This window comes from Sus scrofa, chromosome 11 (genome assembly GCF_054392235.1).
Source record: "Sus scrofa isolate SSC_HxYL_T2T_F1_AM1 chromosome 11, Sscrofa_HxYL_maternal_Yorkshire_Landrace_v2.0, whole genome shotgun sequence".
Classification (NCBI taxonomy): domain Eukaryota; kingdom Metazoa; phylum Chordata; class Mammalia; order Artiodactyla; family Suidae; genus Sus; species Sus scrofa.
The window spans coordinates 86,000,757-86,027,579 of record NC_139393.1 but is presented as its reverse complement, the minus strand read 5'-3'; the positions used below and the strand labels follow the sequence as shown (position 1 = coordinate 86,027,579).

The 26,823-nt window shown below is 59.5% G+C and overlaps 2 protein-coding genes across 5 annotated transcripts in view; one reads left to right on the top strand and one right to left on the bottom strand.

The window, feature by feature from the left end:
* Window positions 1-1,091: 1,091 nt before the first annotated feature.
* GRK1 (G protein-coupled receptor kinase 1) lies at window positions 1,092-14,139 on the bottom strand. The gene is made up of 7 exons (XM_003357908.4): window positions 13,403-14,139; window positions 12,085-12,212; window positions 11,193-11,350; window positions 10,414-10,497; window positions 7,809-7,933; window positions 5,961-6,162; window positions 1,092-4,915 (listed from the first exon to the last, which is right to left on the bottom strand). The coding sequence occupies exons 1-7, from the start codon at window positions 14,099-14,101 to the stop codon at window positions 4,617-4,619; spliced, it is 1,695 nt and encodes a 564-aa protein (XP_003357956.1). The 5' UTR covers window positions 14,102-14,139; the 3' UTR covers window positions 1,092-4,616.
* Window positions 14,140-22,760: 8,621 nt separating this feature from the next.
* Window positions 22,761-26,823, top strand: part of ATP4B (ATPase H+/K+ transporting subunit beta) — a 6,861-nt gene continuing 2,798 nt past the window's right edge. For 2 of the 4 annotated variants that reach the window (NM_001001258.1, XM_005653839.4), the window contains 6 exon segments: window positions 22,761-22,893; window positions 23,219-23,347; window positions 24,474-24,587; window positions 24,671-24,870; window positions 25,710-25,766; window positions 26,627-26,725. In NM_001001258.1, the coding sequence (NP_001001258.1) occupies window positions 22,782-22,893; window positions 23,219-23,347; window positions 24,474-24,587; window positions 24,671-24,870; window positions 25,710-25,766; window positions 26,627-26,725 (711 nt within the window). In that variant the 5' untranslated portion in view covers window positions 22,761-22,781. 4 annotated transcript variants of the gene reach the window in all.

Sequence of the window (26,823 nt, the reverse complement as noted above, 5' to 3'; positions counted from 1 at the left end):
TTCCATTCACTCCCACGGTGTCCAAGGTTTAGCTGCAGCAAATCCAAGGTGGCCAGGTGCTCGAGCACCTTATCCACACCCCAAGAAAGTGCGTCATGCGTTAGAGTTAGCAGGCGACCCGAGCTCTGGGCCCCGGACAGCTGGCAGGCCTGTCTGTGCTGAGCTGCTCGGGGCGGGGAGGGCTCCAGGGCCCAGAAGAAGTGTCACTGTCGGGGGAGATTGCAGGAACAAAGGCCAAAGCCCGTGTGTACAGGGCCCCAACATCCGCTGCACCCCTGACGCCGCCCCTGGGGCCCCCACCCACGCCAAGCGGCCCTAACTCAAGCCCTACTCCCCGAAGTCCACAGAGGCCTTGCTCGTGCACAACTGGGACTGAGCAGCATCTCATGGGACCTCCAGTGGCGGGCGGGTGAGTGCACCAGAGGCACCTCTCGGCAGCATCTGACGGAACCTCGGTTTGTTGGTTATTGTGTTTTTCAGAATCAGCCCTTTGGTATGAATTGCCTCAGAAACCCCGTGTGGCTGCCCTTCAAGGTGGCTCTGCCCCCACCGCCCCCTGCCCCGGGCCGCAGCTCCACTCAAACAAGCGTGGCGCAGCTTCGGAAGAAAAGGGATTGATGCATAAAGACAGGAGCAGCCGGACAAAGCCACATGAGACCCACCGGAAGGGGGCAGACAGGGCGTGGGGACACTGTGGGGACCTGGTGAGAGCTGGGGACAGAGTGAGTATGTGTGTGTGTTCATGTGTGTGCCGTATACATGCATGCATGCGTTTATGTGTATGTGTGTGTGTTGTGCACAGGTGTGTGTGTGTGCATGTGCATAAGTGTGTGTGCAGTTCATGTGTGCTGCACACGTGTTGTATGTGTACACTGTATGTGTGTGCATGTGTGTGTCATGTACAGGTGTGTATGTGTATCTGTGTTGCTTGTGCATATGTGTGCATGTGTGCAGGCATGTGTGTGCACGTGCATGTGTGTGCGTGTATACGTGCCTGTGTGACGTGTGTGTATCCCGTGCATCTGCACACTTGTGTGTGTGATTTTGAGGGACAGCGTGCACCAGGACTGTATCACAATCTAGAAAGACCGTTCCTATTTTAAACTTTTATTTTCACCCTTTTCTACTTTGATGGAAATTGCATTTTTTGTTTGTTACAAACAAAAAGTGGTGGCGAGGCGTCTGCAGATTCTCCGGGTCAATAACGAAACGTGTCTGGGGCGGGGGGCGGGGGGGGACCTTTTCACCACAGTGGTTGTCTGAGTCGCCACCGAGGTGGAGGAACGGGCAGTCTCCTCGGCTCCCACGGAGGCCCGAGTGCCCGGCCCAGTGCCCTGCAGGGACCCCGAGGCTTGTGCACACAGAGGATGAAAGGACAGGGTTCAGGCCCCTGTGGAGGACCCCCCAGCTTGGGCTCTAGGCCTCATTGGTGGGGAGCGGCCACCCAGGGCAAGACGTGCCTGGAGGGCAAATGCCGATCGCGGGCCACTCACACAGAGACAGGCGAGCTGCCGCGCTGGGGGCCGAGGGCGGCCCTGTCCTCCGAGCCGGATGGCGTGTCCCCTGCCCAGGGGGCCGGGGAACAGCTAAAGTGAGGACTATTGTTCACTGCTGGACAGCGAGACCCCTCAGAGGGTGCCCGAGCAGGGGGCTGCACCCGAGGCAGCGCACAGCCCAGGGCCTGGAAGACCCACAAAGAAAGCCTGCCACCGGGAGTCACCATGAGCCCCACCCGGCAGCGCGGGGCTGCCCCGCACCGCGCCTCCCCCGCCCCGCCTCACCCCCGGCCCCAGAGGCCGAGACTGGAGGCAGGTGGGGATGTCCCTCCGGCCCAGCGGGGAAAGAGGTGCGAAGCGCCTGGAGTCACCGTCATCACCACCACGGAGCCCGGAGCTAGTCTGCGAGACCAGACGCTGCGGCCACGTGGCTGATGCAGGCCAGGCCGCTGGGACCCCTGCTGCGTCCTGGCTCCTGGAGCTGCGGGGGCAGCCCTGCTCTCGCCGTGTGGGTGCTGACCGGTTCATTGTTTTCCATGTGCTCATTTAAGTTTTAAAGATTTGAAAATAAAAGTCAAGTGACTACAGGACTTTTGCTGCCTGTGTGTAACTGCTCGGCTTGAGTGTCCCGGGGGGCTCTCCCGAGCGGGAGCGGGCGACGAGAAAGCCGATGTCACACGTAGGTTGTGATTGCACCCCAACAGACCCGCTAGCTGACGGAATCGCCACGAACCTGTAAGTGTATCGTCTGTAGCAGGTGTGGCAGATTTAGCCCAAAACATTGAATAATCTTTTAGTGTGGGTCCCACGTAAAATTTAGGACACGCACAAAAAGCTCTTTGTTGTTTATCTACAATTCAGCCGTGCCCAGTGCCCTGTCTCGCCGGCTGTCCAAGCAGGAGATGAAGGCAGAGGGTCCCCACGGGGACGCTGGTTCCCCATAAGGGGCTACGCCTCTGCACCGGGGGCCCGGGTGGCGGGGGCCAGACCGCACCTCCGCTGAGCTTTAAATCCTGTGTTCACAGCCATGAGGACCCAGAGCGCATTAAGCAGGCTTGGAAACCAGCAGTGGTCCTTCACTGAACGTCGTGAGCTGGATGTTCAGCCAGGACCAATCAATGTGTCCCATCCCAGGTTACAGAGCCAGCGCTGGGGCGGCACAGCAATTAGTGGGGCCAGAAACCCAGCCTCCCTCAGCCCACGGGTCCGCATCTCGGGCCTCCCACATGTTCAGGTGGCAGTTGCAGGTCACAGGCCAAAAGCACCTGGTGGTTCTGCAAGACCCTTCCAGAACATTCTATGACTGCAGCACACAGAAGAGAGGCTATCCTGCAGGCTTATTCACCAGGAAAGGGGCCCAGAGGCACACCTTAAATGTCCCACCAATGAGCTGGCCTCTTACACCTGACAGCTCTGACCCCACACCTGGGGGCCGGCCTCCTGCAGCAGCTCCAGACCAGGAGGGCTGCTGGTCCCAGGTGTCCGAGCAGCAGCTCAGAGCTCGAGCTCCTCAGGGTCACTCCTCTCCCCTGGCTGCAGGGGGAGCAGGTGGCGTGACGGTCCGGATGGGGCGGGGCTTCCCACGCTCCGTGTTGAGTCGCAGGAGGCAGCCTCTGCTGCTGCTGGGAGGAGGGAGTGACCCCAGCTCACGCTGGGGCTATGGAGGACCCCATCTCCTCAGCCCCTCGGGACCCAGTCTCTTTGCCCTCACAGGACCCTGTCACTACATCCCAGCAGGACCCCGTCACTTCATCCCCTCGGGACCCCGTCGCATCATCCCCTTGGGGACCCCGTCACTTCGCCCCCACAGAACCCCATATCAGCCCCTCCAGACAGGTAACTGGCACAGCCCCTCTGGCGGCCGCGTGGCCCACGCTCAGCCAGCATGTCCTGGCCGCAGGGCCTCCTGGACCTGCGGGACTCCACTGTCGTTCCTTGAGTGTGAGCTGCAAGGAACTCAGAAGTTCTTTCCTGAAAGGACAGAGACCCCTCTTCTGGAAATGAGCCCCCAGAACCTACATCCTCCCCAGGCTCCTCTCCTGCCGAGCCCTCAAGAGGGTCTCAGATTCCCAGGCCATCGCCACCCGATCCCAGCTGAGGAGTGACCGGCCTCTAGAGGCAGCTGCTGCACACTTGCGTTCTCCAAGTTAGAGCGCCAAGGCGCTCGGTGAGACCTGGAGGCTCGGGTGGTGGCTGGGGCTGTGTGTGTCCGCGTTCCACGGGTTAGGGCTTTAAATCTTAGAGTGGTCGCTGGAGGGAGACAGGGGTGGTGCTGGCCCTGACCGTCAGACTGCAAACCCCACGAAGCAAGACCGACTCAGAGCTGACCCCAGAGGTGAGATCGGGAGAGGTCCAGACAGAAACAGCCTGGCTTTGCGGTCAAGAGGCCGAGTCCGGTGGTCAGCAGGTGCTGGGGGGACTGCTAGGCCGCCCTGCCAGTGGGGGTGGACTTGCGCCCGGTTGTCACCAGCTGGAGATGCTCTCAGGAGGAAGAGGAGCCAAGAGGAGGGGCCGCTATTGTCAGCCTCACTCCCAGACCCCATACCCTCCCTCCTTCTGGACACACGGCCCTGGCCAGCGAGGTGACCCCATCGGAGACTCAGGACCCAGCAATGTCCTGGGCGAGCAGGTGGTGACCGGCCAGGCCCTGGCAATGACCAGGTGGCTAGAGGGCAGGGCCAGGAGCTGGGCACTAAGGGAAATGGGCCTCTCAGCAGAGCCCCTGAGCTCACAGGCCGGGGTTTGCAAACCTCTGAACCAACCGAGAGAAGGCAGGGCCTGGGAGTTACAGATAAGGTGCAGTTACAGTTAAGACCCAACCGAGCCTTCCTCCGTGCCCCCTGCCCAAACCGCTGCCAGCTTGCGCACCCGCGAGAGCCATGGACAACAGTGTGTGGTTATGGATCCCACCCGGGAACCACTGCCGCGTCCTTTTTTGGGTAAATGGTGCAAAAGAAGTGGGCAATTCGCCAGTGCGGGGCTCCTGACGCAGCGCGTGCGCTCTGGCTGGACTGCCCCGCCGGTGCTGAGCGCCTCGGTCACAGCCATGGCCACGCAGATGGCCACCAGGAGGCGCTCGGCTGGCTCGGGAGGCGGCTGTGGCGCCGCTTTTCCTCTGGTCTAGGAGACCAGGCACAGCCCCGACTTGGACGAGGGCGCTGCCTCCGGCGCGGAGACCCCCTTCATGTCATCGGGCATCTGCCCGTCGGGTCGCCACACGTTCAGGTCCCCGAAAATGCCCGTCTCGATCATCTCCTCCTGCCAGGGGATGGGGCACGTGCCGGTGGCAAACTCCTGGAAGAATTCTGTGTCTCCTTTGTCAAAGACCACACCTCTGACGGTGGAAAAGACACCCACGTCCTGGATGTTCTTTGCATACACGGTCCTGGAGTCCGGGATGAAGGGGGGGGCCAGCATCCCTGCGACAAGAAGGAAGCCTCGGTGTCACACGACCAGCAGGAGGAGGCAGCCCTTTGCCTCAGGGTCCTGGTGGAGGTGCAGACAGCGATGCCCCCGTGGGGCTCTGGGTGAGGCTGCATCCCCCTCTGCGTCCTCCCCGGGAGCCCTGCCACGGTGGTCAGCACAGTCCCGGCCACACTGTCTCCCCCCGCGCCACTGCTCTCACCATCTCTGCAACCGCCCGACCCCTGAGCCTGTATCTCTGCAGCCCCTCCACCCCTGCACCCACCACCTCTGCAGAACCCCCCCCAAGTGCCGGCCTCCCGGTCTGAGTTCACCCCTCGATCTCAGTACTAAAATCCTGGAACCTCTCACCCCGACCCCCCTCACATGCACCCCGGGCAGGGTCAGCCCAGCCGGACTCTTGCAGTGGCCTCAGGACTAACTTCAGGCTCCCAGGGTCTCAGCTCCTGACCCCGGGAGCTGCCTGCCCTCGCTCTGCCCTGGGCTGCTCAGGGCACCCCCGCTGGCACCCACCTGCCCACCCCGCGACTGCCTCCATTCTGACCCTTCCCCGTGAAAGTATCTGCTCCTGCGGGCCTCCCACCTGCTGACCGTGGGCTCCGGGGCGTGCGGGTCCCCGCTCCTCTCTCACAGACACACGCGCACACACGCACTCACACGCTGTCTTACACATGACCTAAGAGCAAACGCTGCCTGAGTGAGTGAGTGTCCCCAGCTGATGCCTGAGAACTCCCACCCGAACGCGGCCGCGGCTCCTTAAAGGAAACGCCTGACCGCAGGTTCAGATCTTAGTTCAAAGGGGGCTCGGCGGGTTATCCGCACGCTCCGTCAATGCTCGTTGCCTCTGCGCCCCCCACCCCCAGGGAGCCCATCCTGGGCAGGTTGGAATGGAGTGTGGGGACAGAGGACACTGCAGGGAGCACACAGCCCGGGCCACCCACCCTGCTGACCTCACGCTCAGCTTCCAGCCAAGGGGATGGGTGGCCAGCGAGGGTCACCTGACAGACCCCAGCCCCCGCGCCCAAGGTGCGGGGACAGTACCGGCCTCCAGCTGCCGCCAGTTCATGTCCCTGAAGAGGGGGCTGGCACGGAGGCCGTCACAGGTGCCGTCTCTGAAGCCCAGGCGCTGCTCGGGGTCCTTCTGCAGCAGCGCCTCGCAGAAGTCCTTGCTGGCCTGGCTGAACTTGTCAGAGTAGGTGACTGCCTCCTCAAGGACCCTCTGCTTCAGCTCCTTGTTCTCCACCTGCACGCAGACGCGGCGGTCAGCCACCCTCCGCGAGAGCGTTCAGAGAGCTCAGGATGGCCAGTCGGGGCGTGAAAGCCTGCGCTCCACAGCCATTCCCTCCCCAGCTTGCCAGGCCCGAGCTGGCAGAGGTCTGTCTGCCAAGGGGCAGACACCTGTGGGGGTCCCTGGCGCTCTAGTTCAAAACAACTCCCTGGAGCATAGCTGACAACCCGTGAAACCCATTTCCAGTGGCGCCGTCGCCAGGGAGCTCCCACCATCGCCGGAAAGTCTCCGCCCCACTTCGACCCAAGGCTCTCCTCTCCCGTCATCAGGTTTGCCCTTCCCAAAACGCCCTAAAATTTCCTCAGCTTCCTAAAACAGCTTCCTAAAACTTCCCGAACTTCCTAAAACGCCACAGAAGTGGAATCACACACAGTCACTCTTCTGGGCTGGGTTCTTTCATTCGTGGCGACAGGTTCGAGGCCCAAGCACGTTACGGGTGTACCCGAGGCTCCCTCCCATCGTATGAAGGGACCACATACAAAGAACCACGTCTGGAGGAAACCACGGACGGACCATGAGTGGAGACCTAGCAATGGACCGTGGACTGGACAGACCACAAAACGGACAGACCTCGGATGGAGGGAGCCCGGGATGGATGCCCACAGAAGGGCCGCTTGGTCATAACAGCTCCTTATGCTCAGTTCTGCCCAGAAAGCAGGGGTTCAGGGACGAGGGCTCAGAGGCAGAGCTTCTACCTCCGCCAGAGGCTGGTGTTTTGTGTTATTTTGCTCTGTGAGCTGCCGAGAGGCAGAGACTTGTCACTGGAGTTCGAGGCAGAGGTACAGGTATGAGGTGACTCTACACGTGAGTCACAGAGGGGGTCTTCGCTCTCGGGACCGGGACCCCGTTTGCTCCCAAGCTGTCCCTGGGAAAGGCAGGAGGGCTGGGCAGGGGCACGGGGTCCAGGCAGAAGAAAGTGATGGCCATGACTTTCAGACAGGCCGAGGGCCGTGGGGAAGGTTCCCACCAGGCCTCCTCACCCCCTTGCGTCTGCCCCGTGAACAGCCGTCCGCTCTGGGCCAAGCCAGCACTGGGCCCAGGGAAGCGGCCAGTGGCTCCTGCAATTGCAACAGTGACGAGGCCTCTGAATGTCACTTGTCCGTGGTCCTGCGGGGCTGGAGCACGGCACCAGGAGATGCGGGGTAGCTGTCTGGGGCCAGGGGATGGGGAGGCAGGGCCCCAGCACGGTCACTCCTGGTGCCCACTGCCCCCCTCTGCCAACGTCCAGGGAAGCTGCTGGGCTGGAGCAGGGAGGGAGGGGGAGAGGCTGACAGAAGCGGCCAGTGGGGTGAGCAGCGCCCTATCTTCCCAGGGCTGAGCACTGCCCAAGGGGTGGGTGGCGCATCCAGCCTCCTTTGCCCCTGCCATGCCCTTGGTGGCCCATCACGTGAGGTTACCGTGTCCCCTGCCTTCTGAAGGACGTATCACAATAAGCCTAGTGCTTCCCCAGCAGGGAGGGTCACCGGGCCACCTGGGGGGACACCTATTCTATGACCCCAACAAGGAGGGTCACCAGGTCAGCTGGGGACACTGCTCTATGACCCACCACCAGTGGAGCTAGTGCCAGGACAGCTGCAGGGCACCGGGTGGCCACCTCCTACCTTCTCTCCGCGGGCTCGGAAGGGACCTCTGGCCGCGATCATCTCATACAGCGTGACCCCCAGGGCAAAGTAATCCACCGCGAAGCCGTACTCCTCCCCCCGCAGGAGCTCCGGGGCCATGAACCCTGCGACGGGAGCACAGTGTGGCTCAGAGGCCAGCGCACGCGGGCGCTCACGTGCCACCTTGCTCCGGGACACGCAGGGCTGCCTGGGCCCTGGGGGGTGTCAGGCAGGACCTCACCCACCCACGAGGAAGCGCACCCCCTCCCCATGACAACCAGACACTGTCCCCTTGGGCAGGACTGCCCCCGGGGGGGCCTCTCCACTGGGGGGCCTCACCCCCACTTTGGTGCCCACGCATACGGAGCCAGTGTCTCCAGACCTGCAGGATGGCGGGGTGTGGTCAGAGGCTGGCGCGCAGATTGCCGCCGAAAGGGCACCAAGGACAGACATTCTGAAGGGCCGTCCAGACGCCCCGTGGCCCAAGCGCGCGACACTGCGGGTGGGGGCCTCGTGCCGGGCTCCGCAGGGTGAAGGGGACCCCCGAGAACAAGCTCCCTCCCTCAGCACCCCTCAGAGGCCAGCCCAGAGAAGGAAGGCCACCCAGGGAAGGGTGGGCGGGCCAGCCTCTGGGGCCGGGGCCACTCCCCTGGGCGGGTCTGGGCTCTGCTGGTTTTAGACGATGTCGCCCCCAAAGCACGGCTGATTCTGTCCCTTGTCTCCAGCCCTCCCTGCCCTCTGTTCACTGTGTTCGGGATGTGCTCCCAGGAGGGAGTGGCTGGGAACACGGGCCAGGCTGAGGTGACCACAGGACATTCTCCCAGTGAGGTGGCAGGAGTCAAACTGCAAAGAACTTCCTGGGCCCGAACACAGCTTCCTTCGGGGACTGAGTTACTGACTGTGCCGCGGCTCAGACTTGGAGACAGCCGGGCTGACCCACCACACCTTCTCACGGATCGGGACAGGAGCACCAGCCCACTGCAGAGCGTCCCTGCCCCAAATAGCCCAGGGCACCTCCAGCCTGCTGCACCCACTCCGTCCCACAGGACGTGTCTTTTCTCCCCGGGGTCTTACGCGGCGACAGTGAATTGTTGTGCGAAAGGAGGGAGGAGTGAGCAATGAGGGAGTGACCTGCCTTGGCCTGGGTACCTGCTCCTCCTCCTGGTGGACCCGTCTCCGCTGCCCCCACCCTGGGGCTGGCTGAGCGCCTGTCACCGCCAGTCCCAGCTTGGCAGCAGCAGCGGCATCGGCTCCAAGGGACCTGGGCTGAAGGGAGTGGGGGCCCAGGAAAGGGCACAGCGGGCTCCCCAGGGCTCCGCTGGACACCCCACCTTCTAGCTCACACCCTAACCGGAGGCTGGTGGAGGCTCAGTCCCTGCGCTGTCACCCCCGCCCCCCAACCCGCAAGGTCAGTGTTGGGAGCAGCTGAACTGCAAGGCCTGGGCGCCCCCTAGTGGCCAGCAGGGCCTTGTGCAGCCAGGGTGGCAACAGCCCGAGGTCAACCCTGCTCTGGGGTGGGTCCCCAGTAAAGGAAGATATTCTCCCAGGAACAGGCGAGGGGCCTTCCCGCTCACACACTCACCCCGGGACAGGAACCTCATGGATCTGGCCAGGATCCAGAAAATTCGACAGGACCTTTCCCTAAATAAAGCCACAGGTGAGCCAGACCCACTGTGGGGACAAGCACAGCCCCAAAGGGGCCCGAAGCACAGGACTGGGAGGATCTGGACAAAACGACATCCAAATGGCCCCAGGGCCAAGCAGCACTTTCTCCCCAAAGCCCCACAAGCAGGAAGAAGCTGGTTTGCTAGAAATCCCGCAGGAGCCCCAGGCATCAGACGCGGAGGGAGGGGACACCTGCCGCCTGCACTGTGTGCGCCGCGGTGGTCCTGCCCGTCACCACGTGGCCTGTGGCGCAGCGAGAGCCCCCCGGGCTTCTTCTCTGCACTCTGCCTGGGGGGGCTAGTGAGGGGGCAGCAGAACTCCTTGTGCACACGTGCACACACACAGACTCACGCAAGTCACATGTGAACACAGACACGCACGTACAGACACACACGTACAGTCACATGTGAACGCAGATACACACACGCACACAGACTCACGTGCACAGTCACATGAGAACACGGACACACACACAGATTCACCGTGCACACAGACAACACACACGCTCGGCACAAGGCAGCCACTCCTCCTGTAAGGCCTCAACCTCCAGCCCCACGTCCACCCTTGGCCACCATGTGGGGCCAGGTCCCCCTCCAGCTCCCCCTGCTCTGCTGGCCCAGGAGGCGTCATAGCCCAGCCCCTGTGGGGGAGGCGAGCCATGGCCCCTGCTCTGCTCACCACGCAGCACAGACCCTCAGGCTCTGCCCACAGCCGGCACCATGGAGCCTCCACCACTGGGGCGCGTGTCACACCTGGAGTGACTTTTGGGGCCAGGGTCACCCCTGCGGTGGGCGCCAGTTCACAGCACATCTGTCCCCGCCGGTCCCCCGGCTTCACTCTGAGGGCTGAGGGACGAGGAGCAGCCTCCCTACAGCCCCCAGCCCTCACGGAGCCACCTGCCCCGGCCCCCTCGCCACCCCCCTCACTCTCAGGCCCTCACCGGGGGTCCCTGCGTAGCCCTTGGTCTTGGTCTGCCCGTCCTTCAGCTCCACGGCCAGCCCCAGGTCAGAAATGCGGATGTTGCCTGGGAAGCAAACACGGGCCAAGGTCACATCGCGGCACCAAGGTGTCTGGGGCTCCTGCAGGCACAAGAGCCACGCCCAACTCTGCATACATGTGTGCAGGCCCAGGCACACGCACCCAGGGGGCCTGTGGAGGAAGAGCAGGGTCCCAGCACCACCTGGAATCCGGGGCATGGCCCCCAGACGCCTCACCCCCTTCCCCAGGCTCTGCAGCAACGGCCTGTGGGGAGGGCGGCGTGTTCTCACAGGTTCTCAGGGCTGCTGGGAACCTCAGCCTTGAGGCTCATTTCCTGGTGAGAGTCCTGGGCTGACCCGTCACGGGAGGCAGAAAGTCACGGAGTGAGCACTTGGCCGTAAACAGTCTCCCTTTACTCGCAGCGCACACACTGTTCGCATCCCAGGAGGTCCCTATAACCCGAGACCTGGTCACGCACCAACTTTCACCCAAGCCCACCAAGAATCTCCATTTGGGGCAATGCCATTCTGTCCCCAAGTAGCTGAGTGACGAGAAACAAACTTGAAAAGGGTCTTGGTGCCATTTAAAAGTATAAGGACGTTTATCAAAGCCGGCCCCTCCCTCACCCATGGCAGGTCAGGCCACAGAGGTGAGCTGGGTGAGGGGAGGCAGGAGGGGAGGCTGGGTAGGGAGGTCCAGAGGGAAAGCCCGGAGGGGAGGCCGCGACGGAGGGCACCTCACCATCGTCATCCAGGAGCACGTTCTCAGGCTTGAGGTCGCGGTAGACGATGCTGTGCTGATGCAGGTGCTCCAGGCCGCTGATGATCTGGGCCGCGTAGAAGACGGCGCGTGGCTCCTGGAAGCCGGGGTTCTCCTCGTCCACATTGTAGATGTGGTACCTGTGGGCAGACCACGTGGAGCCTGTGCTTCTCTGGCACAACCGCGGGCCGTGGGCCCACAGGTTTGATGGAAAGTAAAATCTCAGGGCAACAGCGAGGCCTCCGATTCCCTCATTGTGTGTCCTTCTGGCCTCGGGGTCCAGCCTGAGGAGCACATGGCTGAGCCCCCCATCCCCCCACCCCTACCCGACCCCCTCCCATCACTTCAGAGCCCCCGGCCAAAGGAGCCAGGGTAGAGGGGGACCAAGGCGGGCTGAGGGGTCTGCCCGGGGCGCCAAGTGGGAGCGTTAGCCCGGCAGCTTCCGCCAGACGTGCGGCTCCCGGGCCGGCCTTGGGCCTCCTTCCCTTTACAGAGCAGCCAAGCCTGACAAATCAGGTCTTTAAACGAGACCACCACTGGCCGGCGCGGAGGCGAAGCAGGAGTCCAAAGAGGAGAGGGGCGGCCTTGCTCGCCCGAGCCGACGGCGGCACCCGGGGTCACGCGGCGTTTTGGGTGAGCGCAGCTGGTGCCCTGTGGTGGGGTGTGGGGTCACATGGGCGCAGGCAGTGTCACAGGCATCTACTCAGTGTAGCGTGTATGGCACAGCAAGCCGTGCTGCCGGCTAACCAGGGTGACACTGCCTGGAGCAGGGCGCAGGTGGCGGACGGCGCAGCCCAGCGGGCAGGGCGGTCAGTGGGGGCTGGCAGAGCGGCGCCGAGGCCCGGCGCCGTGTGGAGGGAAGCCTCTCTTTCACCTTAGGTCCCCTCCATTCATGATGGTCATCACCAGACAGAGGTCGGTCTTCGTTTCGAAGGCGTAGGCCAGAGACACGACGAACCTGCTGTGCACCTTCGCCAGAACCTTCTTCTCCACCATGGCACCCTGGGAAGCGGGGACGCGCCCAGAGTTAGGCGGGGAACTTGCACAAACCGGAAAGAGTCACAGTGAAATCCATGCCAAGGGGGTTGCAGACGCTAGTAACTTAGACACATGCCCCCCACGCCTGGTTCCACAGGCAAGTGGGGCGTCTCGGGCTGAGGACTCGGGCGTCCCGACCCTGCAGCCGGGGCTCGGCCGCCCAGCCTGCAAACGCCATGAGGGTCCCGCCGGCTCTTCCACCCACGTCCCAGCCCTTCCTCCCGCCCAGGCTCTGGACGGCGGAGGCCAGCCAGGGTCCACGACCAGCACCCTCCCTGCCACCTCACACCGGGTCACCCTCCGCATTCACTTTAAACCCCGGGAAGCCTGTTTAACGTGTTTAGTGTGTGCTGCAGGGAGGGTCCTTCTGCAGGACCTGGGAGCTGCCGAGGCCTTCCCGTCGCTGAGTGGGGAGACCCTCGGTGCATCTCACTCTGTAAAATCTCAGTGAGGCTCCCGTGGCAGGCAGAGGAGGCTTAGTGCCAGGGAGGGGCCGCGAGGGCAAATGCTCCACGCAGGGGCCCTGGGGTGCTCGGGGGCGCCACCTGCCCCCAGCACAGGCCGCTCTGAACGGCCGCGGGAACGGGACCCAGGCCCGTGCAGGACATTAAGCAGCTCTGGCTGACCCCGCGGGGATGGAGCCTGACGCGGTGGAGGGCACGAAGCAGAGCAGCCGCCTCACCCCCTCGGGGCCTGGAAGCACAGTGCCGCCCGCCCGGCCCCGTGGAGGCTCCTGCACCAGCCCCAGCTCTTCCTGGCACAAGCCAGGGGACGTTCCAGAAAGTCAGAGTGAAGAAGCTAGAGAACCAGCCCCACAGCCTCCGGACAGTGGCTTTCGTGATGCTGGTGACGAACCGAGAAGGACGAAGAGACGTGGCACGTCAGCCACACCAGCAACGCGGAGGCCGCTCTGCAGGGAGGAAGGCCGCACACCGCCTGTCCCTTCCCCGCCGAGGCTGGTGCTTAAGGGCAGCTGGACGGCTGAGTTGCAGGCTGGGCAGCCAAGCATGGCCTGTGCCCACTGCTCCGGCCCAGGTGCTCAGCCGCAGTACAGACCCGCGATGATGGGGCCCAGGGAACCGAGCCCCACCCAGGGTCAGCCAGCCCAGGGCGCCCCGGACCCCGCCCGTGCCCAGAACGCTGCAGCAGCACACCTGGTACCCCTTCCTCTTCTTCAGCCGCTTCTTGTTCAGCTTTTTGCACGCATACATCTTGCCAGTGGCCTTCATCTGGCAGGCGGACACCTCCCCAAAGCCGCCTCTGCCCAGGACCCTGAAGTCCAGGAACCAGTCCTCACCCACAGGCTGGGCCTCCAGCCACTTCCACTGCAGGAAGCGCAGGAAGTACAGGCTGTCCAGGTACTCCCGGAAGGGCGCCTGGCTCAGATGCGCCAGCGTGGCCTGCAGGAGGGGCTGGAAGAGCCCCTCCTCACGCCCCGAGGGCCCCTCCCTGGCCCGCGCCACCGTCCCCTCGTCCAGGAAGCCGCAGAAGAGCTTGCCCCTGGGGTCCAGGTGGTCGGCCCGGATGGCCTGGGCCTTCTGTGGTCGGAGGTCGTCATCGGCCGTGTCGTAGTCCTCAATGTCCCTCCAGAGCTCCAGGGCCGGCACGTGCCGCCCATCGGCCCTCAGGAACTGCTGGAAGAGCCGCTTGCCGATGGGCTGCTCAGAGCACACGCTCTCGAAGCCCAGGTCCAGGCTGTCCCGAAGGGCCTCGCACTGGGACAGCGGGGGCAGCCTGAGCTTGGCCAGGTACTTCCTGTCCCGGGAGGACAGGGCACTACTCCCGTCGAAGCTGCCCCGGGCAGCGATGAAGGCAGAGTTGGCCACCACCGTCTCCAGCGACCCGAAATCCATCCTAGCGCAGGCCTCCCTCCCCGTCCGGCTCCCGCGCCCCGAGCCGGCCCGACCGGCTGCCCTTGGCCTCTGGCCCGTTCCTGCCCTCTCGGGACAGGAGGGCCGGGGCAGGCCCAGAGCCCGGGGGAGCCCACTGACGCAGCTCAGGCTAAATCCAGCTGGCAGTGGAGGACGCGCAGGCACAGCGGCAAGCAGGTGCCAGAAAAAGACAATCCCTAAGCCGCTCGCAGAGGGATTAGACAGGCCGCCCTGCCCGTGGGGAAGGACACACCCCAGACCCAGACACAACACATGGAAGCCCGGAGCAGCCTGTCCGCCCTGAGGCCCAAGCAGAGGGGCTGGACCATCCATCCATTTCCTCGCAGGGACAGGAGCCCCAGCTCAAGGGAGGGGTCCCAGGAGAAACCTCAGTTTATGAAGACGGCTGGTGGTTTTCCCCACTATGCCTCACTTTTGCCTTTAGAAAAAGAGCAAGTGAGAGAAAAACCATTTAGGAATAGGCTTCCGGGGGTGTCTACAGGTGAGACCACTGGCCAGGGGACTGGTCAGGATGTGAGGACCTGCATTTGTCCCGACCTGACCCTGAGAGCAACTATGTCACAGTGATGGCGCTGACAACCTAAGGTAACCCCAGCACCTGCTGCAGGATCAGCCTCACGGCAGCCCCCTCCCCTCTTGCCACCCCTTGCGGCAGAAGCAGAAGTGCCCAGAGAAGCGTTTGGGTGAAAAAGACAGGGAAGCAGGAGACCCTGGGCTGCACCCAGGCTGAGGTCCCACGCAGAGGGAGGCTGGGGTGAGAGGGGAATGAAGAGGCCAGGGACACACCTGGGACTCATCTGGGACCCACCTCGGACATACCTGGAACACACCCGGGGGCACAGCTGGGGCAAACCTGGGACTCACTTGGGGCCTACCTGGGACACACCTGGGGCACACCTGAGGGACATGTGGGGCACACCTGGGATGCACCTGGGACTCACCTGGGACAAGCTGACACTCACCTGGGACCTACCCGGGACACACCTGAGGCACAACTGGGACACACCTGAGGTACACCTGGGGCACACCTGGGCATGGCCTTGTCCGTCTTGTTCTAGTACCCAGTAGGTATGGAAAAGCATGACATGCATGGAAAAGCACAGGTATGGAAAAGAATGACAAGGAAGTGACAGTGTGGCTACAGCGTAAAGAGGGAGGAAGGGAAGGGAGTGAAGAACGCCCCAAGCAGACAAAGCCAGCCGACCGGCCAGCCCATCACCTCCGGGTGGGAGAAGAGGGTCCAGAGGGCAGGGAGATTCTGCCAGTGGGTGTGGGAGACGGGGACCCTCTGCAGCCGCTGGGGAGGTGGGAATGAGACCTTGCCACTGAGCAGGTGACTCGGTGAGTCCGGGTCACCGTGGGCTGACACCTCAGCCCCTTCCTGCCTTTTCTTTAACTCGTCAGGGCTCAGATGGGACAGTGGCCCCGTGTGCTGCGGGCTGGAGCACCTTCTAAGGCGTTTCTCAGCATGTTCTGAGCCAGCGCTCCCTGTGGTCCCAGGCTGGAGTCACCTGGAGATCCTGCCAAGTCAAGATGGGCTTAGGTGGCCTGGGCGAGGCTGGCGGGCCAGGCAGCAGAGGCGGGGCCTGAGGAGGACGGCCTCCATCAGGTGAATGCTGACCCAGCCGCTGGCGAAGCGGGGGCATCGGATAAGCAAAGTCAAACACGTTGCTATCACGGGACTTCGAGATTTTAGAGTGAACTTGGCCAAGAGGGGTCAAGTCTGCACTGCTTCCCAAATTCATTTGGCCCTTTTTTAAGATAAAGGTTTTACCTACACGAACTGCAGGTTCGGGCGCAGTTACAAGAAGTAACCCAGAGACCCCGGTACCCCTCTCCCGAGCCCCCGACAGCAGCCTCTTCCCAAAGTGTAGCTCAGGGTCACAGCATGGACCCTGACGCCGCCACAGCCACGCCCAGGCCTCCCCGTCACCCCACGGTCCACCCACCTCCGTCCCACACCCTCCTGAACCCCGGCGGCCACGGGTCTGCCCTCCACCTCCCAGCGTTGTCATGTCAAGAACGCTGCGGTGTGTGACTTTGCGGATTGGCTCCGCTCACTCAGGGCAACCAGCCGTTCGGGAATCCAGGCAGATCCTTCCGTGGCCCTGCCGTCTCCGATGAGCAGTAGCTGGTCTAACCCTTCGCTTGCTGAAGGGCGTCTAGGTTGATGGCGGTTGGGCCTTTTCATGAATAAAGCGGCTACAGACATTAACTGTATTTGCGCAGGTATAAACTTCAGTTTCTCTGGGATTAACACCCAAGACCGCAATTGCTGGGTCGTATGGTTGCACAATGAGTGCTTGAAGAAACTGGCAAACTCTTTTCCAAATGTCTCTATCATTTTGTACCACCTGCCCCCCCCCCCAGCAGGGTAGGAGTGATGCGGTTTTTCAGCCAACGTTTTCTATTTTAGCTCTTCTGCTAGGTGGTACCCCACGGCGGTTTAAGTTGCCTTTCCCCGGGGGTTAACGATGCTGCACATCTCTCCATGTGTGTATCTGCCATCGGTGTATCATCTTGGGTTGTGCCGCAGGAGCAACATGAGTTGCTGAATATGACTTTCTGTCTTGAGCAATTGTAAATGGTGTTACAGTTTTAATTTTGGTATCACGTGTTCAGCTGGTCTACAGAAATACAGTTGGCTTTCGGACATTTGTATCCTATGACCTTACTGAAGTCACTTTTTCTAGGAGATTTTTTATAGAGTCTTTGGCATTTTCTACATATACAATCCTGTCATTTGAAAATAGGGATATTTTACTTCTTCCTTTCTGATCTATATGACTTTTCTTTCTTTTCTTATTTGTTACACTAACCAAAACATCCAGTACAAGCCAGTCTTTCTCTGATTTTGGTGTAAGGGTTTACCGGTCTCATAAAATCAGGCGGGAAATATTCCCTTCTATTTTCCAGATAGACAGCGCATAATTTGTGTTACTTCTTCATTAGATGTTTGGTAGGGTTCTCCAGTGAAACCCTCAGGGCCTGGAAGTTTCTTTATTGCAAGAGTATGAATTCAAGGAGTTTCCTTGTGGTGCAATGGGTTAAGGATCTGGCATTGCCACTGCAGCAGCTTGAGTCGCTGCTGTGGTGCAGGTTTAATCCCTGGCTCGAAACTTTCACATGCTGTGGGTGCAGCCAAAAAGAAAAACATAATAAATTATGAATTCAATTCCTTTCACTGTTATAGGGCTGTTCAATTTTATTTAAAAGAGGGCAAGTTGTGTGTTTGGGAAAGCAGTTTATTTCATCTAAGGTGTCAAGTTTATAGAGAGAGAGTTGTATGCAGTGTTCACAGTATCTTTTTGATGTTTGCAGGGTTTGTAGTGACATCTCATTTCATTTCTAATATTGGTTATCTGTGTCTTCTCTCTTGCTATAGGTTTGTCAATTTTATCCATCTTTTCAAAGAATCAGCTCTGTTTCGCTTTTCGGTTTTCAATTTCATTGGTTTCTGCTTTTTCTTTTATTTCTTATTTCTGCTTGCTTCCCCCCCTTTTCTTTTTCTAGGCTTTTGCCATGGAAACTCAGATTATCGATTTGATACTTTTCCTCTTTCTAATAGTTGCTCTTAATAAATTTTCCTATTAATACTTATTTAGTTGTGCCCCACATGTGGATTTTTTTCTTGTCTTCATTCAGTTCCATATATTTTTTTAATGTACCTTGAGTTTCTTTTTTTTTGTTTTGTTTTTTTTTGTTTTTTTACGGGTAGAACACTATTTTTATTAAATTCACTGGCATTGGTAAATTCTGAGAGGTTTAAGGGTGTAAGGTCCAACAGCACAACATACCAGCAAAATTTAAGGGGTCGTGTAACTATCTCTGTATGGGGACACGCCCTGCAGGGTAAATGCTGGAGTCTCAGGAGTCCGGCCCTTGGCTGCTGACCTCAGATAAGACACCCAGCAGTCTTGTCCGCTGATAAAAAAACAAGACTTCAGGACCAACAGCAATAGGATTGGAAAGAACCGATTCAAGATGCGGGCTGGTCTGAATCCGGATTAGCTGGGATCGGTAGAATGGCTCGTGAACTGTTCTGAAATCGCTGGTTTCCAGGTCTTAAGATGCTTTTCCCAGACAGAGGAGTTTCTTTCTTTCTATCTTTTTTTCCTTTTTTTTTTTTTTGGCTGCGTTCCTAGACCAGGGATCAAACCCACGCCAGAGCAGTGACCCAACATCTGCAGTGACAACACCAGATACTTAACCCGCTGGGCCAAAAGGGAACTCCTTGAGTTTGCTTTTTCACTCTTGTTTAGAAGTGTGTTGCTTAGTTTTCACATGTTTGGAGATTTTCCTGGTATTTTTTGTTATCGATTGATAGTTTGATTCTATCACGGTTGGAGAACACAATCTGTATTATTTCAACCCTTTTAAATCTGTGGAGCTTTATTTTATGGTCCAGGATATGGTTCACATTCCATGGATACTTAAAAAGGACGCGTATTCTCCTGGAGTTGAGCGGCGTACTCCACAAACACCAGCGGCCTGTGTTGATGGGTGGTGATAGCGCGGATACGGGCATGGTGATACCCACCCAAGTTGGTGATACCCAACCAAGTACGTTGGTTCAGTACTTGGTTGCTGTGTCAGCTGTGAGGGAGTAGTTTGAAGTCTAACTAAAATTGCGGGTTTGTCTCTTACTCCTTTCAACTCTATTCATTTGCTTCACAGAGCTTGCAGCTCTGCGTTTGGTGCAGACACACTTAGGATGGCTCTGTCTTCTTGGTAGACTGCCCTTCGTCACTACAAAATGTCTGTCTCTAGTAATTTTCTCTGCTCTGACGTCGGCTTTATATGATATTAATACGGACACTTCTGTTCATTTGATCAATATTCACAGGATATATCTCTTCCACCCTTTCCCATTCAGCATGCCTACCTTATTACAGCTGAGATGAGTTTCTTGTGGGTAGCGTGTAGGTGGGTCGTGTTTAATTTGGTCAGTTTTGCCAGTCATTGGTTTTTAATTGCAGTTTTGCCAGTCATTGGTTTTTAATTTAGATCATTTACATTTGATATACTTGTTGATATGTTAGGGCTCAAGTCTGCCATTTTTCTGTTTCTTCTTTTTTCATTTCTCTTTTTTTTTTCTTTTTCTTACAGGTTATTTGAATCTTTTTGAGAATCCAATTTTAATTTATCTGTATTTTGGATAGCTTAGAAATAATTTAACTATATTTTTAGTATCTCTCTTTTTTTTTTTTTTTTTTTTTGCTATTTCTTGGGCCGCTCCTGTGGCATATGGAGGTTCCCAGGCTAGGGGTCGAATCGGAGCTGTAGCCACCAGCCTACGCCAGAGCCACAGCAACACAGGGTCTGAGCCGCGTCTGCAACCTACACCACAGCTCACGGCAACGCCAGATTGTTAACCCACTGAGCAAGGGCAGGGACCGAACCTGCAACCTCATGTTCCTAGTCAGATTCGTTAACCACTGCGCCACGACGGGAACTCCTCTCTTTTATTTTTTAATTTTTGTTTATTTATTTATTTTGGTCTTTTTAGGGCTGCACCCGCAGTATGTGGATGTTCCCAGGCTAGGGGTCGAGTTGCAGCTGCAGCTGCTGGACTACACCACAGCCATAGCAACGCCAGATCCGAGCCGTGTCTGCAATGCACACCACAGCTCATAGCAATGCCGAATCCTTAATCCACTGAGCGAGGCTAGGGATGGAACCCGTGTCCTCATGGATACTAGTCAGAATCATTTCCACTGAGCCATGATGGGAACTCCCAAACATTGTCTTTCTGCTTTGAGAACTCCCATTAGTCATCCTTTGAGGATAAGTCTGCTGGCAACAAATTACCTTACTTTTCGTTTCCTTTCATTTAAGAATCCCTGGATTCCTCCTTCATTCCTGAAAGATATTTTCGTCGAATTTAGGTTCTGGTTGACAGTTCTTTCCTGTCAGTGCTTTAAACATATTGTGCAACTTCTTTCTGGCCCCTGGTTTCTGGTGAGAAAACTTCTGTCACTCAAATGGTTTTTCTCTGGCTCCTTTCTAAGGGTTTTGGGTGTATGTCTTTAATATTAAAAGTTTAATAATAACACAACTTGGCACGGATTTGGGGGCTCATTCGGCTTCTTGGATCTGAAAGTACAGGCCTTTTACTGGTCTGGGAAGTTCTCAGCCCGCCTCTTTCTCCTCTCGTCCCAGGAGTCTGTGGACCCAGATATTCGGTGGTCTCACCAGGGTCCCCCATCCCCGAGGTTGCGCACACCTTTTTCTGACTCTAGTTTCTCTCCATTGTCCGAATCAGGAAATTTACATTGTTTTTCTTCCACGTCAGCGATTATTTCCTCCTGCCGCTGAAGCCATTCTTTGAGCTTTTTGTTCAGGCTGCTGTAGTTCTTGAATCTAAAATTTCCACTTGGTTCTTCTTTGTCTCTTCTGTTTCTTAAACTTCCCACTTCTTCGCTCAGGCTTTCTGCTTTTCCAGTTGCTTACTGAACCATTTTTGCCATGGCTGCTTTAAATCTGTCACCTCAGGGTTGGCATCTACTGATCATCTTGGTTTGGGGGTTCTTTGGGTTTTTTTTTCTTTTTGTCTTTTGTCTTTTTAGGGCTACACCCATGGCATACGGAGGTTCTCAGGCTAGGGGTCAGATTAGAGCTGGAGCTGCCAGTCTACACCACGGCCACAGCAACTCAGGATCTGAGCCGCATCGGCAACCTACGCCACATCTCACGGCAACTCCAGATCCTTAACCCACTGAGCGAGGCCAGGGGTCGAACCCGCTTCCTCATGGAAGCTAGTTGCGTCCGTTAACCCCTTGGCCACGACAGGAGCTCCCTGACCATCTCGTTTTCATTCATTTTGACGTCTTCCCGGTTCTTGGTCTGTTGGGTGATTATCTGGTGAAATACGGGGACAGTCCTGTTGTTTAGTCCTTCGGCTTTAGCCGGCTTCTTCTGACTCTAGTCCAGCAGCGGAAGGGGTGGGCAGAAGACTTACTGCCAGGTGGGCAGGTGGGGGCGTGCCCACATCTGGAGCCCACTCTCCCTGGGCACGTGTCCTACGTTCCTCTACAGGGCGTGCTCAGCAGGAAGCTGGCCTCTCCTAGGGCCCCACCTCCCCGCCCCACAGGCACCTGTTCCCAGAAGGTCGTTGTGATAATGTGTGTGCAGTTCTGGGAAATCAGAGACTCAGTATGGAATTTAGTTCAAAGACGTCCAGGTGGAATTCATACTTTGTTCTTTCCAAGAGCGTCCCTGTAGCTTCCAGTCAAGGGTGGCGTTTAGTCTCTGGACAGCAGTGGCTGCACCGCCTCTTCAGACCTCAGTGCTCGGGGCCCTGCGCCCACCAGCTGTGGACAGTGAGACCACGGCCCGAGCCTCACTCTGTTTTTACGGCCCTAAAATTCCAAAGCTGTGCATGGGAACAGTGTCAAGGAAAATGCATAGGATCACTCCATTTAGGAAGCGTGAGTGCAAGGTAAAATGGTGCGTTTCCATCTGAATTTTAGGGTGTTCACTCTGCTGAGAAACTCTAAATCGCCCTAAAGAAAATGAGTGTAACGGCTAGGGGGGTTCTCATTCTTCTTATTCCCAAAGAAACCTTCCCATTTCCCCAGAGGGAAAGCTGGAATTCTAGACCTGGGTGTAGAATCCATTATTTCAATCGGGTCTTGACTTAGATTTTTTTATAAAAGGCTGTGTGCACATCACACTTGCTGGCGTCGCCCTTCTGACAAGGGATGGATGGCTAGTTGCAGGTGGAGGCCCCAGGGAGCAGATGCCATCGCTGCAGCTATGCTGATGGCCAGGCATCAGGGAGTTCTGGGGAACCTGGGGGCTCGAAGCTGCCCAGACGCTCAGGCCACCTGACATGCCAGCCCCCTCAGAAACTGGGTGTAAGACAGGCGTCAGAGGTTTTCGAGGCGCCCCAGGTGACTCGAATGTGGTGCCAACCTGAACGACCCCTGCCCAGACATGGCCCTGGTCCTGAGGCCACACATACAGCCTGGGGGCCCCCTCCGGGCCAGAATCCGCCTTCCAACAGCTCACCGGGGAGTGGTACACACTCAGTCTCGAGAGCACGTCTGGACTGCAGGGCTGTGATTCCTACGCAGACAAAGGAAATTCCTAAAGGGCCCCATCCTGACCAGCTACGGGCCTCAGAGGGCGTGACGCTCATCACCGAAGCCGAGCACCACGGGGGCGGAAGCCCTTGAGCCCCTGCCTGGCCTGCCCAGCCCTGCCCGTGTCCAGGGTGCCCTCCAGAGAGGGGTGCCAGCCGCAGCAGCAGCAGCATGGTCGAGACCTGGGCACCTGCTCCACTCACCTAGGAGCAGGAGGCCTCAGCCATGGGCAGCGTGGGGCCCAGGCCGGCCCTCACACCCACCCATCCCCTTCACATCGAGCCAAGCTCCCCTCTGTCGTTATCAGCTCAGATGTGGGTACAGGCCAAGGGCACCCAGTTGGGGGGAGGCTCAATGGCAGTAGGGCCACCCTGTTTGCCCAGGGAGAGGGCGGAGGGGCACGTGACCGGGGGCCAGCTTGCCAGGGCTGCAGACGGGTGATAACACCCTCCAGGCTCTCCCTGGAACCGGGCCCAGGACTCCTGTGACCTCTGGGGAGGAGACTATAAAGCCCCGGGGGACGTGGCCCGCTCAGGCTTTGGCAGGAGCAGGCGATGGCGGCTCTGCAGGAGAAGAAGTCGTGCAGCCAGCGCATGGAGGAGTTCCAGCGCTACTGCTGGAACCCAGACACCGGGCAGATGCTGGGCCGGACGCTGTCCCGGTGGGGTCTGTGATGGGGAGGGCACGGGAGGGCCGGGAGGGGCGGGCGGGCCCACCTCCCCCCATGACCCCGACCCGACACAGGCGCCTGCGGGGCGGGAGCAGCTGAGACCACGTGGCCCCAGGGGCTCGGCTTAGACTCGAAACCAGATGTTTCGAGCTGTGCTCCCAGGCTGGAATCTTTAAAGGCCTCCGGGTTAGGGTACGGGCTCCGTCGGGGTGACGAGAATGTTCGGGAAGTAGACAGAGGCGGTGCGCGGCCCCAGCGCCAGCGGCTCGCCGAGCCCGCCGCCCGGGGCGCCTGGCGCGGGCCTGACCGCCTCTCCCGCAGTGTGGATCAGCCTCTACTACGTGGCCTTCTACGTGGTCATGAGCGGGATCTTCGCGCTCTGCATCTACGTGCTGATGCGCACCATCGACCCCTACACGCCCGACTACCAGGACCAGCTCAAGTCGCCAGGCAAGCCCGCGCGGGGCCGGCGCGCCCGGGGACCCTCAGGGGCAGGCCCAGGCCGGCAGCCCGGGCCCAAGCATGGGCGGCCCTCGGCCCCCGAGAAGGATGGCCCGGGTTCTAGGGCGACCCTGCCTCCAGGTCTCGGCATGAGGACCAGGGGTCGTGGGAGCGTGGGCTTCGGAGTGACCGTCGGGGCTGCTCCACGCACAGGGCCCACCCCTGGGGGGGGGTCAGGACCGGCGGGGGGCGGCTGCGCTCCACTGGGGCCCCACTTCCCCGACCGCAAATTCAATCGCTCGGGGTCCTCAGCGCAGTCTGGCCGCTGTCCGGTGCCGTGAGCCTCGGGAGGCCTGCTCGGGCAGCCCGTTACCCCGGCTGCAGAAACAGAGCCAGAAACGGGGTGAGGAGAGCTGTCCCAGCTCCCCACTCAGAGCGCGGCCCCGGCCCCCGGCCCTTCCCTCTTTCTGAGGAAGACAAAAAGACAAGAAGCTTCCACGGGCAGCGCGGGGCTGCGACCCCAGGGAGGCTCAGCCACTCCACCCCACGGTGCTTCGCTGGGCACCAAGTTTTAGCAACAGATCAAATGTGGAGCTGTCAGCGAGATTTCAGCACAGAACATTCTAGATTACAACTCGAGAACCGCACAGAGCTTGCCCCGTGGTCCGGAGGGAAGGCGGGCCTGTGGGGACGGGGACCCTGAGAGCAGGGGCGGGGGGGGGGGCCCAGGCTCGGTGGCCCGGGGGCGGGAGGGGGGACCGTCCTTTCCGTTCAGATCTTCCCAGAGGATTTTAAACCAAACACGGCTGCTAATTTGACAACATCCACAGAAACAACAAAACCAGAAATCAAATCCTCACCAAAACCAGGGAGCATTTCCAGATGTGCCGTCAATGACGACCCCAGCCAGAAGCCCAGCGTAGGCTCTGGGCGGCGGCGCCTGCACCAGGCGGGGCAGCCGCGTGGTGTGGGCACGGGTGCAGACCCCTGGCTGCTGGGCAGGGTCCTGGGCCCTCCTGGCCGCAGTCTCCGCACCCAGGCCCTTCCTTGAGGGCTGCTCTGCCGGCCATGGGCCAACCGCAGGGCGAACGGCTCTGTGTGCAACCCGGTGCCACGTGCCCCGCTCTCTCCCCAGGGGTGACCCTGAGGCCGGACGTCTACGGGGAGAAAGGCCTGGACATTTCCTACAACGTGTCTGACAGCACGACCTGGGCGGGGCTGGCCCACACCCTGCACCGCTTCCTGGCAGGTAAACCGCGCCTGGGCCGCGATCCTTGCCTTTCCAGAACAGCGGGGGTGGCTGCAGCTCTGGCAGGTGCGTCTGTCCCCCAGGCTACTCGCCGGCTGCCCAGGAGGGCAGCATCAACTGCACATCGGAGAAGTACTTCTTCCAGGAGAGCTTCCTGGCGCCGAACCACACCAAGTTCTCCTGCAAGTTCACCGCAGACATGCTACAAAACTGCTCCGGCCGGCCCGACCCCACCTTCGGCTTCGCGGAGGGAAAGCCGTGTTTCATCATCAAGATGAACCGGGTAAGTGTGCGGGCCGCGTGGAGATGCGCCTTGGGAGGCGGTGGGGAGAAGGCCCGGGCGGCGGAGGTTGGGACCTGGCGCTGTCCCCCCACCCCCACCCCCGCCCAACGATGGCCTGAGAGCGTGCCTTCCCCAAACACCACTCAAAACCACTGTCCGGAGCCGCCACTGCCTGACTGCAGTGCCTGCCCACTGCACCGCCACTGCAGAACCTGGGGCCGCCGCTTGAGCGTGGCTGGAGGAAGCCGGGTGCGCAGCACAGGGAAGGCGCCCGGGAGTGTCCAGGCTGGGCGCCGAGGCAGGCCGACCGCGAGGACATAGCAACGTCATGGGGCCCAGGCGGGGATGGGGTGGGGGGGCATCTCACCACAGCAGAGACGCGGGAGGGTGGGATCTGGATGGGGGCAGGGAGCGGACACAGCTCCAAGCGGGCATCTGCGTGGCGCTATTTATTTTCCTACCTAAGAGGGCAGGGGAGCCATGCGCTGGTGCACTGCGCTCACAGCCCGGGGCCCAGCAGGGGTCTGGTCCCAGGGGCCTGGCACGACACTCTCCCGGGGCAGCGCAGGAGGGCAGCACACTGAGCCCCGCACCAGAGCCACACGCAGGGCCGAGCATCGGAGCCGGGCCGGGCGGGAAACGGGAGAAGCCCAGGTGGGCCCAGGGAATGTGTGCGGGGCCCAAGGTGGGACCTCCCACTCGGCTCTGCCACCTGCCAGCAGCCAGGCCCCCGGTCCTGGGCGGGGCTGCTGGTCCCTAGAACAGGAACCGCCTGGCCCTCCTGGGGCCTGGCCTCCCCACTCAGAGGCACTGAGGCCACGTCAACGCTTCGCTTCCAGATCGTCAAGTTCCTCCCGGGTAACAGCACAGCCCCCAGGGTGGACTGCGCCTTCCTGGTGAGTGACCGGCCACGGCTGCCTGGTTTAGGCTAGAAAACCTGCGGGAATAACTGAGCTAGTTTTCCCGAAGGACATCTCTAGACCAGACGCACTAACTGTGTGCGTTGAAGTGGGCATCCCAGGGATGACAACCCAGTGAGAACGAGCAGTGCTGGGTACTGTTTGGCTTCAAAAAGTGTCTGGGGCGCTGTTTCACGAACACGCTTCGAAATGCTTGCAGCGATTTGGAAAAGCCCAGGTACTTCTACTGCCCTGTCTTGTCCTTTTTATCTGTTTATTTACAAACAATATGCCCATCGCCAACAGCTACCACTGTTCAACAGTGTATGCAGATATGCTGCCAAGAGTTGGTGGTATTTTAGTCCATTTTTCCCTCAAAATCAGCTTTTAAGTACAACATGAAAAAAAGTAAATTTGCCTTCGCGGACTATTTTCTAAAGTGTGTTTTCACCATCACGCCCTCGGCCAAGGCGCTCTGTTGTCGGCCACCACACCCCACACCTGCAGGCTCTCCAGGCACAGGTCTGTCTGGTTCCCTGCTTTCTTTCTGAGTTTCTCAAGCACGCGTGTGTAGCCTACCTGAGCTTCCGGGGTTTCACTGCCGCCTTCTCAGCACTGTCACCTTTTATCCTCTGAGGGTTTAAAATGGAAAAAAACGCCAGGAGTCTTGCGAACTAACAAATCACACGCTTAGTGGGCTCTCAGCTGATGGTAAAGATTCGATGTAGCTTACGGACAAGTGCACACACACTTGGACACACACAAGGAACAGGCGTGCACACACGTGGACACACGTGAGCACACAGACTCGCGTGTGCCAGATCCTGCCTTCCTTAGCAGCAGCCTCTCCCCCCCAGGACCAGCCCCGGGACGGCCCACCCCTGCAGGTGGAATACTTCCCTGCCAACGGCACCTACAGTCTGCACTACTTCCCCTATTACGGCAAGAAAGCCCAGGTGGGTGTGCTCGCTGCTCGGGCTCGTCTCCAAACGAGCAGCGATTAGCGAAAGGAGAGCCATGAACATCTCACCGATGAAAGCGAAACAAGGCAGGG